We start from the raw sequence: 14,156 nt of genomic DNA, 5'->3' as shown, positions 1-14,156 counted from the left end.
GAAGTTATTCAAATAACAAGACTGCCACGTCCTCTCTGCTGAGAGGGCAGACGGTAAGGAAACGCTTTCCCTTGGAAGACCAGTCTTATTTCAACAACCTTTATTTCAGGTTCAGTGTCATCCCATGTCTCACTGATGGTCCCCGAACTGTAACTGAAGGCTCTCACTCCTGTCATCGGTTAATGTGGACCCGATCAGGCTTCTCTTGCTTGTGCAGCTGCTTCTGCCAACTGGTTTCATTTGCAGCACATGATTCCTGTTTATGTGGGTGCTGGGGAGTGGGACAAGGGACCCCGCTGGATAAACCACTCTGCTGTTAAAGATCTTGGCTGAAACATGGGAGAGAACCACAAAATAGAATAAATGGTTCGGATATCATATGCCCTTGGGTAAGTAACTTCATCTATTTGAGACTGCTTCTTACAGGCTGATGCGAGAATTACACAAGAGAATGTATAAGACGGTGTCTAGAAAAATGCCTGGTGTACAATAATGGAGACAGCGCAGCACAGTAAATAAGAAATAGGCTCCAGACTTGGTCAGCCCTGGTTCGAACCCTAGCTCCACCACTTACTTGCTGTGGGTCCTTGGGCAAGGTCTTCAATCTTGCTGTGCCTGAGCTTCCTAAACTAAAATGGGGAAACAATGCTGCTTACCTAATTGGGTTACTATGCAGACTCCACAGAAAGTGCTTATCCCAGCGCCATGCTACATGGCAATGGCTCAATAAATGTTCATATTACTGTTATTCTCCCTCCACAGATGTTTATTCTTATCTCCCTCTAGATCTGGGGTCCTCACCAGCAGTTAATTTGCAGAAATTTCCTGCATAGTCATAAAGAGGAAGGTGGGAGGAAATACTAGTATAAGGAGTCTTTGGGGATATTTATTCAAAGAGGAAAGGGCAGACAAGGTGAATACTACTTACTAGTAGTCTATGCCCACCATTATTTCTAAACCAGAAATATGTATTGTACTTATTAATACATGCTTTAAAAAAATTAAAACAATGCTATACAGTTAAAGAAAGCTACAATATTAAATTTGGACTTACCAAAGGGAGACCCAAATTTCTGCTAGCGATCAAATTTAGCATCTCTGATTAATGAAACTGCCTGATCTTATCTATTTCTTGACACAATATAATAAATACTATATAACATTATTTATGTAGTATTTTTGCAGGAAAAAAAAAGGTTTCATGTGAACCTAAGAATGATGGAAAGAAACTGACAAATCTAAAATGTGGGACATTCTATAGAACAAGACTGGACTCTTCAAAAAAGACATGTCTTAAAAAATTTTTTTCAAGACAGGGTGACTGTTTTAATATAGATTAAGAGATTAAGAATTAAGAGACTAAGATATTGAAAGAGACTGAAGAGGCATGACAACTAAATGCAATGCATTTTGGGGACAACTGAGAGAAATGAGATATGGACTATACATTAGATATTATGAGATTATTATTAATTGTCTTAGATATGACAGTGGTATTGCTGGTTACATGAGAGGATGCTGTTCTTAACAGATGAAGGCTGAAGTATTTTGAGATAAAATTTAATGATGACTGTAACTCATGTTCAAATAGTTTAGCAAATATTACCCAGCTCCTCACACACAGACTTAAAGCAAATATGGCAAGATCTTAATAATTCATTAGTCTAGGTTAAGGATATACATATAGGTTCATTACATCTCCACCCCTCAACTTTTCTGCAGATCTGAAAATTTCAAAATAAAAAGTTAGGAAAAAACCAGCAAAAAATAAAAGGTGGAAGAGAGAGGGTTTACACTGCAGAATGGAGAACCACGCTCCTCATGCTAATGCTGTCCTATGAATTTCCTCAGCCTACATTTGCTTCTTGTGGGCACATTCGAGCGGCATACTAGAGATAATGCTGTAAGTTCATTCTGTGAGCACAAGGGTGGAGAAATCACAGTAAGTCTCTTAATGAACTCAGCAACTGGATAAGATGTTAAATAAAATGTCTTGGCCTTTACCAATATGGACAAAGGAGGAGTAAGCATCACCACTGTGAATTACCTGGTGATTCTGGGTCATTGTGCCTGCTCACAGAGTTTCACATGTTTCATACTCTCTAATTTCTCTTTGCTATGAACTGCCACTTGGCCCACAAGCAATGTCCTTGGACAACGGAAGGAAGAGGTTATCTATATTTTACAGACTAGACATCTTGCTCGTATCAACGAGAATCTAGTCTCAAATGAATCAGGCACAAATGAGAACTTTAATATCAGTTGTCTAACCTTAAACTTAACTGCACCTAAAATAATACACTTGGAATCAATCTGGACCTTTAGAGCATTCACTTAATTATTTCAGGATGAAAGTACAGTTTGTCAAACCATTAACTTGCTGCCTAGATCTGCAGTGGAACAAACACTAACGTAGGTGGCCGACGAGTTGGATTCCAGGCTTAGCTCTACCACAACGTCCTTTGTGAGCCCTGGTTTCTAATTCCGTAAGACTATGCCTCATAATACTACGTTAAATACAATGATGTCTAGGAAAGCAACTTGAAAACTTGTAAAGAACCTTAATAATGTAATGAGTTATTAGTATTTTAAACAATACCATTTTTATACCTTTTCTATTGAAATTTTTAAGTATAATTTCATTAAAAAAAATAAGCTTTATTTGTATACCTGGAATACTGACATTTATTTTGCTGTAATCACTATTAAAATCAATCCCATATTCCTCTTCCTATATCACACAAAAACAAATTATTAATATCTTACAGGATTATCCATGAAAAAGACTAAGGTGAAGTACTATTTTGAACTTTAGTCCTTAACTATTGGTAACATTCTTTTTGGGAATCTCAAAAATTTGAGTTCTTAGTTCCATTTTTCAAAATATTAATATGAAGAAAAATCAGAGCTGTGTACCAAAGGAAGAAGTACTTCAGCTGATAATCAACATTTCAATCCTATTTCTCACAACTAACATATTTGGTAATTCTCTACTTTAGCTTCTCTACCTTTAAAATGGAAATAATACTGACTTCAACAAGAATTGTAAATAATTTACAATTATTGTAATTACAATAATTTTAAACTAATTGTAAATAATTAAAATTATAAAGTTTTGAGCAAATATTAGCTAAATGCTAAATGTCATTGCTAAGTCTTATGCCCTTGCTTGGTCCTAGATATTTCTAGATATTTCCTATATGTATTAATTTAAACAACTTTAGAGTCATCTTTTTGAAAGAGAAAAATATACTGCCTTCTTGAATTTGGGCCTTCCATATGTGGAAGATCTGTGGAAATAGTGGAAGGATGGGAACCATAGAGACCTGCCCATTAAATAGGTTGGAATGAGAGTGTCCATGTGCCTTATCAGAGCAAACTTCTCATCTCAGAGCTCTGCATTCCCTACCAGGTCATGGTATCTGCAGGTCGTAAAGGTTAGACCAAGCGTGGTTTGACCACATCACTTTTGGGAAGTGAGACAACTCAGAAATATGTAGGCATCTGTTGTGCTAGAAAAAGTACTACTGCTTTGGTTTGCAAAAAGCATAGCCTTTATGAGTTTATACAAATTGGGGCTAAAATCAAAGAAACAGATATAGTGAGAAGCAGCAGAGCTTAACATAATACTAGGGAAATGACACAACTGCCTGCCCCTTACCCAAATGTCAAGAAAGCTAGTATAATTTAGTTTATCGAGAGTCGAGGGAGGTTGCGTTTGTCAAAAGTGCTGCCAGAAACTCTAACTGACCCCAGTTCTAACCTAAAGACAACCCCTCACAGTGGACAGCAGGATATACTGTTCAAATGAGCACCTCTGTGTCCTAGGAACACAAATCTAGTAAACTAAACTATACTTGACTATGAAGTGTTTCCCTTTTAAAATTATTTCCTATCTTTTTTTCCCATTTACAAAGTAAGTCTGTTTATAGTAAAAACAACAACAATGACAACAACAACAAAAACATTAAAAAAGACAATATAAAAAGCATAAGTTTCCAGCAACGTCATCATGTGGAAATGGCTAGTGGGAAATTCAGCATACATTCCTTGAGGACAAGAGTATTTAAAATATTTATATAAAAGGACAAATAGTATATTAGGCTCTGTAGGCTACAGAGTCTGTGTCGAAACTACTCAGCCCTGCCACTGCAGCATAAAAATTAGACAAAATGTAAATAAATGAGTGTGATTGTGTTCTAATAAAACTTTATTTACAAAAACAGGCAGAAGGTGGGATTTGGCCCACTGGTTGAGTCTGCCCACGCTACTCTACATTGTTTCTTTTTTTTCTGCATATGCTAATATATATGTCCTTATGTTTATTCTCCTTCATACATATTTTTTCATACATATTTGAAAATAAATTTTAAAAAGGACAAATTTTAGATAGTGTTTTACAATTTGCTTTCTTCACAACACATCGTGGACATTCTCATAATACCCAGAGATCTCTCTCTCTCCACTGCACAGGAGTATTATATTTTTTTTAGTTAATGTGGAACTGATGAACATTTAGTTGACTCTGATTTTCTGGTATTAGAAACAAGCCAGCAATAAACATTCTAGAACTGCACTGTCTAATACAGTAGCTACTAGGCACATGTGGCTACTGAGTACTTAAAAAAGTGTAAAATACATCTAGATTTCAAAGACTTAGTTAAAAAAAAGGTAAAATATCTCTAATATTTTTAATACTGACTACACGTTGAATTATTTTAGATATACTGAGTTAAATATATTATTAAAGTTAGTTTCACCTATTTCTTTTTGCTTTTTAATGTGACTACTAAAAATTTTTAAATGGCAAATGTGAGTCCTATTTCTTTTAACAGCCTTGTTGTAGAACATATATCTTTAGTATCTGCGCATTTATGAGGGATATATATCTAAAACTAAATTCATTGATCACAAAGCGTAGATATTTAAGATTTTAACTGATATTGCCAAATTATCCTCTAAAATAGTTGCAATACACATTTCAATAATAGTAGGATAGGCCATTATTAAACTTACACTTTTTACAAATGTGATAGACGAAAAATAATGTATATATATATATGTATACGCATTTTTAATCATTAGGTTTTATTTTTATCAGAGTTATGTAAGCACACTGTGTAAAGAATCAAATATTTCTACAAGGATTGTTAGGAAAAACAGCAGTCTCTTTCCCCAATAGCACCATTTCCCATTCCTTGATAGTTGATTCTCTTGTTTTTTACCTACATATCTCTGAATAACATGAATCTTAAGTCGTCATTTTTGGCATTATAGTCACCATTTCCCATCTATCCATTCTGCCATTATAATTTATTCTGTAATTTTGACTAGATCAAAATTGTAGTGTTGGCATTAAGACTAGTAAAAGCTATTTACAGCTGTGCATGTAGTATACCAAGGTTATTTTTCTTTTTTAATTCCTTATTTTCCTTGGAATTAATTATCTTTCAAAATTTATTTTTACTTCGCTTTTTATACATTAGTTGATAAAATCTGTCCTTTTTAAAATTTATTTTCAAATATGTATGAAAAAATATGTATGAAGGAGAATAAACATAAGGACATATATATTAGCATATGCAGAAAAAAAAGGAACAATGTAGAGTAGCGTGGGCAGACTCAACCAGTGGGCCAAATCCCACCTTCTGCCTGCTTTTGTAAATAAAGTTTTATTAGAACCAAACTCTCTGTCATTTATCTAAACAGCTGCTATCAAGATATTCTGATATACTGGTGTCCTAGTCAATTCATCATTTTGGTTAAAATTGCTCACAAAGCCTCTTGACCACCTCTGTTTGGGACAGGCTGTCCTCTTCTATTGGCATACAGCTCTTATCCTAGGATCTCCTAACTTTATCATTATACTGGGGAGCCCCTTTACTTCTCTCCTGTGTTCAATCTTTTGTTTCCTGGGTCCCATATATTCCTCTTACTTAATGTATTCACTCATTTTCATAGTGCACATCCTCTTGTAGCTTCGTAAGAAAGGGTGCACGAGAAGTAAAATTTTTGAGACCAGATTTTTGAGAATATCTCTATTCTACAGTCCAACCAGACTGACAGTTTGGCTGAGTACAGAATTCTAGGTTGGAAATAATTTTCCCTCAGAATTTTGAAAGCATTGTTCATTGGCTTCTAGCTTCTTGTATTGACGTTCATAAATCTGAGGCTACACTATAATCCTGATCCTTTCTTTACATATGACTGTCTTCTCTTTCTGGAAGCTTGAAGGATCTTTCTTTGTCTTCAGTAGTTCAAAATTTCACAACGATGTATCTTGGTATGGTTCTATCATCCATTAGGGTGGGTCCTTCTGATCTGGAAACAGGTCTATGAGTTCCGATAAATTGTTTTGTTAATGATTTCCTCCCCTCTACTTTCTCTGTTCGCTCTTTGGAACTCCCATTATTTAGAAATTGGATCTCCTGGACTCTTCTTAAATCTTATATTGTTTTCTCCTATTTTCATCTCTCTCTCTTTACTTTTTGGGAGACTTCCTCACAATTTTATCTTCTAAGCTATTGAGTTTAAAATTTTAAAAAAATTTTATTACATTTTTACTTTTCAAGTATTTTGTTTGTTTGTTCTTAAGAGTGTTCCTTTTTAAAAATAGCATCCTGTCCTTGCTCCAGAGTTGCAGTATCTTCTGTCTCTGAGGATATTAATAATGAGGTATTTTTTGTTGCTGTTGTTTGCTTTGGTCTCTTTCTTAATAAAGGCTTTCCTCAGAAATCTGATAATCCTTGATTTGTTTGCTCATATTTAAAAGCAGGAGATTGCAAAGTTAATTGGCACTTTGAGTACAGGGGTGGGACTTTTAAAGTACAGATCTCACTGCAGAATGACCTAGTTGGGCCATTTCATTAGGGAAACCCTCTTGTCAGTATGCTCAGATGTTTTCTTTATGGAATGGTCAGATTCCCCAGAAGCAACTCAGACTCCTGCCTGGAAGTACCTACTTGGCTATCAGCATTCAGAAGCACTAAATGGGGAAAGCAGGCAGTCAATATGCATACATTCATTTGATCTCCCTTTTTTCAGGCTAGTACTCTGCCCCCAAATGTGACCCTCTATTTTGCCTTTTCCAAAGAATATATCTTTTGCTGGGGAGGGAGGAGAACATCTAGAATCTCTGGCTTCTTAAGCAGACTTTTAACCAATATTCTTTATTTTAGCGCATGCCCTCCACACCCACCTAACACCTTACAGAATGCCAACTTCTGAGTCTTTTGAGGATTCCCCAGTATAAATAGAGTCTCAGCTTTCCTCTCTATTGGCTCAGGATTCAGTTTTCTTGAGATTCCTAAGTCACTTAATAATTACCCATCTACTTTCCAGCTTCTAACATTTTGTTGCTGTTGCATCCTCTTTTGTTTTTTTCCATCCTTATATAGATTTATGCCTTTAAAAAATCTCTTTACTATTCTTTTCGTGTTGTTTCAGGAGGAGTGAGAGTACATCTGTGTGTTCAATCCATCATTTTTACCTCGATGTTCCTATGATGTTTTTACAGGGCCAAAGCTATCTCTCAAATTCCTGTGAGTAACATGATCTTCAGTGAATCACTCCATGTAAATGCATAACCTAGACAACCAGACCTACTGAGATGCATTTCTATGTGCACAAGGTTTGTCTACCCCTTTATAGGAATTTCTGTTTGGTAGTTCTAGGTTCACTTGTATACCTCAAATGGTGGTGTCACCTACTAGTATGAGAAAAATATTTATGTTAAGATTATTAAAACAGTGACATACAAGAAAAGAGACACAAGTACTTCAGAAATAATTCTCTAAGACCATACTTATTCCAGCAGAAAAAAGAAATAGCCCAACTTCTTGGGTACCTATTCAGAAACAGTTGACCTGAACTAATTAACATTCTCACCTTATGCACTAAGGCATATATCATCATGGAATGAGCTACATCTGCAGTCCTCTGGTCAAAAAATACTTAATTTTATACACATTCCAGGTCTTTACAATTCACAGATTTGACACTAACACATTTCCATCTTGACATTATTTTTATGGTTTATCATGAGTGGATCAAGGTTGTAAGACTAGTTTAAGCAGAAATCAGTATCAGAAATTACGGAAACGTTTCTTTGTCAATGACAACAACCAGCAATCTTTCTACAAGTGACACTTACAAGTCCACATAGGCAGAAAATCAGCACATGGATATTCAGTTATCTATAGGAGCACCTTGACCCTGCTCTAAGTTTCTATTCTAAAGGAACCTGAGTTTCAGAGCAAGCCAACATTCTACCAGCCAAACTGGAAAGGCCAGGAAAAGGCAATAAAGGCAGTAAGTACCTGCACTGATCCCCCATGGCGGTCTGCAGCCAAGTGAGACGTCAGGTACGAGGTATTGGTCTGCCGGCTGGGCTGGATTTCCCATTCTCCTCGGCGCTCTGACGATGCAGTCTGCTCAGGCATTAGGAAGCATGAGAGCAAGATATGGAAGGAAAGGTGAAGCAACAGCAAGCAATAACAAAATCAAGTACATTAGTGTCCCTGAGGGTTTTGTTTTCATTTTGGATTTTAAATTAACAACCACTGCAAAGCACTGAGAAAAAGTTAGCTTGGCTACATTAATTTCAGCCTAATGAGCCAATACATGACATTCTACAGCACACTACCCTGACCTAGACACAGAAGAAAAAAAAAAATCACCAAAAGAGGGAAAAAGCCATCAAAGGCTAAAATCACCTTTTAGCTTCCAAATTAGTAAAATTTCAGTAGCTACTAAGCAGACCAAATTCAGAATGTTAAGATTGTTGAACAAAGGAACAATCATACTCACAAATCATTTTACTGATTAAAGATCTATCTAAGCAGACAGAAAATTCCTAGCATTAGGAATGAAGATAATATGCCTTTTCCTTAAATAGGGAGCCCACTACTCTCAACATAAACCTCCATGAGACTTTCAACTAAGAGGAAATGAGCAGGGGCAGTGGCTGGAATATGCTTTCTTAGTTAAAAGAATGAACAAAGTATCTCTTCAAACCAGGTTCATAGGTCAAGAATATGAAAAGATGGGGAAAAAATAAGGCCACATTGTTTTCCGATTCCTCTAGCTAACATCCTCTAGTCCAGATTTAGAAAACGTTTAGATATAACCACTATGAATTATTTCTTCTAGAAAGCAAAAGGCAGATCTTTTGCCAGCAAAAGGAGGGCTTTCAATTCAAACCCTTTTTGGGTTCTGCTTTCACCTTTGCTGTCAGTCAGGCTTTCTTCATTCCTTTTTTACCTGTTTTTTAGATCTCACACTATTCTGATCTTGCTCATATGTGATTTTTGTTCTGAAGAATCTGTTTAGGTGCCTCTTCCCCGTACCAGATGGCTAAGGAGGTGTTAACATCATGATGCTCAGCTGTAACAGTCCTAAGGCGCTATAAAAATGAAAAATGAGGCGTTGGAGAGGCAGCAATGAGGGATTAGTAAATCAAATTTTAATTGCTGCTGATATAAACAGCAGCAGGGGTTGGGATGTGATATTGCTGCTCTGCATGAAACCAGTAAGGATGCTATAAATCTTAGAAATGTTCACAGCTATAAATGTTGTATTCTATTAAAAAAAAAAAAAGTAAGAGTGAAGAAGCAGTGGTTTGAGGCTTCATGTTCACTCTCCCCCTTCTGTTGACAAGAGTTGTTTAATGCTCATCTATAAGTCACCAAAATGGCTTTCTTATTTTTTTTTAAAAAGGCCTCATGCACCAGCTACAACTTACTTATCTTCTTTATTAATGGAATATGAAGTCGCATGGGTAACAGCACTATAAAGGATCCTGGCCATGTTTCCTGATGTTCCTCAGGGAATGAGCATATTCTCTAAGAAGGCAGCTGTATTAACTTGCTTGCTACATACTCTTACAAAAGAGGGGTTTGATTTTATATTGCTAGTCACATTCGAGAGAATCAAAGCTACCCCAAAAATATCTCCCTCCCATTATTTCTGCCAGCAGAATTTCAGATGTTTCATTTTCCAAAATAAGACTGGTTTATAACATAATCATAACAATTTTATATAGCTTATTGATAGTATCCATACCCTCAGAGCACTTAATCTCATTTATTCTTACTACTACAGATTTAAGGATAAATGTGTTCCAAAATAAGACTGGTTTATAACATAATTATAACAATTTTATATAACTTATCAATAGTATTCATACTCTCAGAGCACTTAATCTCATTTATTCTCACTACTATAGATTTAAGGCTAAATGTGTTCTAATATTATTAAGTACTATCTATAACTGATATCTATTAGTGACAGCCTCTTTAGTTCTTGCTAGGACTTTTTTATTTTTTATAATATTTAAGTAGAATATTTAAGCTCCTAAACTACAGAACTGTTAAGTTCTCAAAAACTTTAAATGCTTAAAAAATATCCAGACATTTATAAGCTATTCGGTGTTGAGTTCTATGATATGTGTTCAATGCAATTACTTCTTTCATGAATGCTGTTTTGCCTTTGTTTTTAAAGCAGATAAAATTTTAAATGGCAAGAAATGCACATAAAACACTCACATACTTTTAAGCTTAACAAAACCCTAGACAGTTGATCAACTATTATTTCCATTTTTACTGAAATACATCTCAGAAGTCTGGTTTGATGCTACTATCTGATTCACAGGGCTGTGTACTTGTTTATATTCATTCTAGCTAAATAAATAATTTGTTGGAAGAATTGAGATTTTTGTCCTAATAGTTTTGTTTTAATGAAAACATCAAGACTTTTTCAAAGGCCTAGAAGTTACTCCATCTCCATCCTCAAGTAATGTGCTACTTATCTTTTAAAGAGAGAAAAATGTTAACATTCCTGATTGCTTCATAAATGCTTTCACCGTGACAAAGGAAGAAAATACTATACCATACAACTATCTTCCGATGCCTTCTATGTCCACTGAAAGCAATAAAACTAAGTGACAAATGTGAACCTGGTTTGTTAGGTTTATTATTTCAGGAATTACTTTTCATCATGATGCTAATAAGCTCTACGACTATTCTTTTCTGGAATTTAAGGGCTTGCACTTACACCTAAAAGTTGATGTAGTAGAAAGGGTCATCTGCCAGTTTTAGAAAGCAACTGAGTGCCTAGGAGCTCGATCAAACCAAGGAATGTTGACAACTACAGCATTCTGCTAGTGTACCTTCCCCTGAAAGGTATTCTAGGCAATGCTGTGTACACAGGGGTTATGATTAGGCATGATCAGCACAGGAACTAGTTATGCTAAGCAAACTAGTAGAGGAAATCGGCATGTGAACCCTTCTCTCTCAAAGATCACTCATGCACAAGTGTCTATCTAAAAGGCTATTAGGAGCATCCATGAGTAGAAAAGTCATTCAGCAAAGGCAATTCCTCTGCATTACTTGAAAAGCAAAGGTCCACCTGGAGCGTGTAAATCCCCAAAGGTAGAAGCAGGAATCTCAAGCAGTGGGAATTCCTTGGGGGAACACTTTACAATCTTCAGTTTTGATTGTATGACCTGCGTGGAAATGCTTGGTTTACTATCCAGTAGGTGAGTGTGGAAACGAGGAAGCAGTAATCCCACATAGCATAAATCAAAGGCAAAGCTAACAAAAAATACTTGAGGAAAACACAGAAGCCTGGTGTAAAAAGTCAAACCCAGCACCTAGGCCTAGGGTAGAAGAAACAAGTATCTCAGCAGTCATTTGGCAGGTATTAATGGACAAACAGTGAAGAGAACAACATTAATAAGAGGACAGGTAAATATAGTCTGATAACCCCTCAGATACTACCCCATCTATGGCTAGAAAATTATTTCGAATTCTTACTGAAGATAAGTTACTGTTCTGAAGCAAAAGGCAGGTAAACATCTTTCTTCAGTTGTAGCAAACAAATCACCAAATCCTATTCTTTATACAAAGTTATTTTAAAAACTTAATGTTGATTATATTCACAAAGAACTTTATCCATTTCACTTTATGGCTCCCCAAATACTTTAAAAGTTGCCATTTATACAGAACATTATGGTCTCTCATGTCAGACTTCCAGGCCTCATTATAGTCTTCAACTATAACAATAATAGAGACTGGATAGTATCAAAGGTTAGCAATGAATACACTAGAGTCCATTCTGACTTATCACACTTCCAAGATAAAAATTTTTTTAATGTAGTTGGGTGTAAGATGAAGAAGTAAGAATGGGGCAGGAAGAATGATAAAGGAAACATCTTAAGAAATTTTGAGGATATAATGAACCTTAGATATGAAATGAAAAAAAAGCTGGCACAGTTATTGAAATATATACTTTAACAAAATTAGAACTTCCTTCTATTAAGCCCATGAAATAGAACCAATTTTCCTATGCCAGACAGGAGTTATTCCATATAACCTGTCACATGTGCTAAAAGTGACTTCTTGTATTCTATATACTTGATCATGTATCAGGGATGTTTGAAAATCACTGATAAGAACCTGGAAGGGATTATTACCAAGCTCCATGCTATGCAGGCCCACAGAGCTGAGAGTATCAATTTAGTGAAACTCTGAAAAATCACAGGAACCATCCTAGAGGTCTGAAATCCTCTACTCAAACTCTGCCCTATTATTACTCAAATGGCATAAGACACCTCCCCTGGGGAATGATTTATCTAGGCAGGATTACTCCAGAATTACCTTCCTACAAGGAGGTGCCTCAGAACACAGGGTGTTTGCTGCAATACAAAATACTGAAGAATGCACACAGAGAAAAATTTTAGTATGGAACAGAGAATTAAGAGCAAAGGTAAGCAGCAGGGACTAGGTGATAAAAAGGTAAGAAACTAAGAAAAAGACTGTATTTCAGTTTTGCATTTGCTTGTTTCCTCCCTGGAGTTAAGATCCCAGAAATGAGGAGGGACAGTCTTATTCCGCATTGAGCTCTATGCTGGAGGGTGGCAGGGCGAGTGCACTTTCCACACCTGAGCTCCTGCTAGACAGCAGGTGGCAAGTTAGAAAATTACACACAGGTCAGAAAGGGGCAAGTTACTTCTGAATGAACACATTTGCTCCTTCAGCTAGCAAACTCTGAACCTGGCTGAAAATGAAGCACCATTCTATAAAAGGGAATAGAAAAATCAGTTTTTGTTTGTTTGTTTGTTTGTTTTTAAGGCTGCCAGACTTTTAAAAAGGACTAAAGATATTTTTTATATGAAGATCTCTGACCATCTTGGCTACTTAGCAATCTAGCTTAACTTCCCCTTTGGAAAAGCTATGCTTATAACAAGCTTCGTTCAGAAAGCACCACAGCACTAAAACATTTTTCTTCTAAGGCTATATATTCCCTAAATCTAATCCCTTGGAGTCTAGATACAAACAAACAAACATCTGAACCTCTCTTTTACTGTGGGCACATCTTTAGATCTCAATATGATTTGACTCTTTTAGGTTTTGTTATTTATTTCTTGTCTGTTTATAAGGTACTGAGTTAGTTTAAATATGGTTCTTCTGGGAAGATGGAGGGATCAGCTTTACTGATCCTTGATTCATATTTTCCTGTCTAGCCAAACTGGAGAATTTGCAAGTAAACAGTTCATCTAGTAAAAAATTACAGAGAATAAATTCATTTCCTTAAACATACGCTGTGCATATAAAAACAAATAAGTATTATTATGGGATTCAATATTACTAGGAGTAGGATACCCTGGTCTGGTAAAGTTTAATAGTACTTAATGGCCAACGGGACTCTTTCCAACTTCAAAACAGATCTGTTTCCCCTAAACTTCTAGGCCAAGTACCCCTTCTTCATATGCCCACAGAAAACCTACAAATAAAGAGTGTCAATGGGAGAAAAAGGAAACTATTAAGATGGCTGAATCATGGAAGTATATGCCTGTGTAGCATTTACCTAAGGATTGTCGCCAGCTTAGACTTAAAGTTCTGAAAGGGCAGGAAGTGTGCTGCTGCATATACATCCTGGCCAATGCAATATTCTATATTTAGTATGTTGAACAATCACACTTAACAAAACCTGCAACAGTACAATATACTGCACGCCAATATTAGATCTCTGGATTCCAGTAGGGCAGACTTCCTGATCAAAGTCCACCAGAAAATGCAAGGGAAGCTTTGCCAGGTAGAAACAGGCAAAATGTTTTCATCTCCTTCCTGAGGGATGGTAACACAGAGTTCTTTAGA

At 36.0% G+C, this 14,156-nt stretch overlaps 1 protein-coding gene across 6 annotated transcripts in view; it reads right to left on the bottom strand.

The window, feature by feature from the left end:
• Positions 1-14,156, bottom strand: part of CSNK1G1 (casein kinase 1 gamma 1) — a 148,440-nt gene that overhangs the window by 13,735 nt on the left and 120,549 nt on the right. For 2 of the 6 annotated variants that reach the window (XM_006920271.3, XM_015595999.2), the window contains one exon: positions 8,319-8,429. The exons of 1 other annotated variant lie outside the window; for it this stretch is intronic. In XM_006920271.3, coding sequence (XP_006920333.1) covers positions 8,319-8,429 — 111 coding nt within the window. Of the gene's footprint in view, positions 1-98; positions 330-8,318; positions 8,430-9,263; positions 9,404-14,156 lie in introns of those variants that run through there. 3 more of the 6 variants (XR_003042649.1, XR_003042650.1, XM_015596001.2) reach the window with 3 other exon arrangements.

Source organism: Pteropus alecto, unplaced genomic scaffold (genome assembly GCF_000325575.1).
Source record: "Pteropus alecto unplaced genomic scaffold, ASM32557v1 scaffold86, whole genome shotgun sequence".
Taxonomy (NCBI): Eukaryota; Metazoa; Chordata; class Mammalia; order Chiroptera; family Pteropodidae; genus Pteropus; species Pteropus alecto.
The sequence above is the reverse complement of the archived record's forward strand: the minus strand, read 5'-3'. Positions and strand labels throughout refer to the sequence as shown.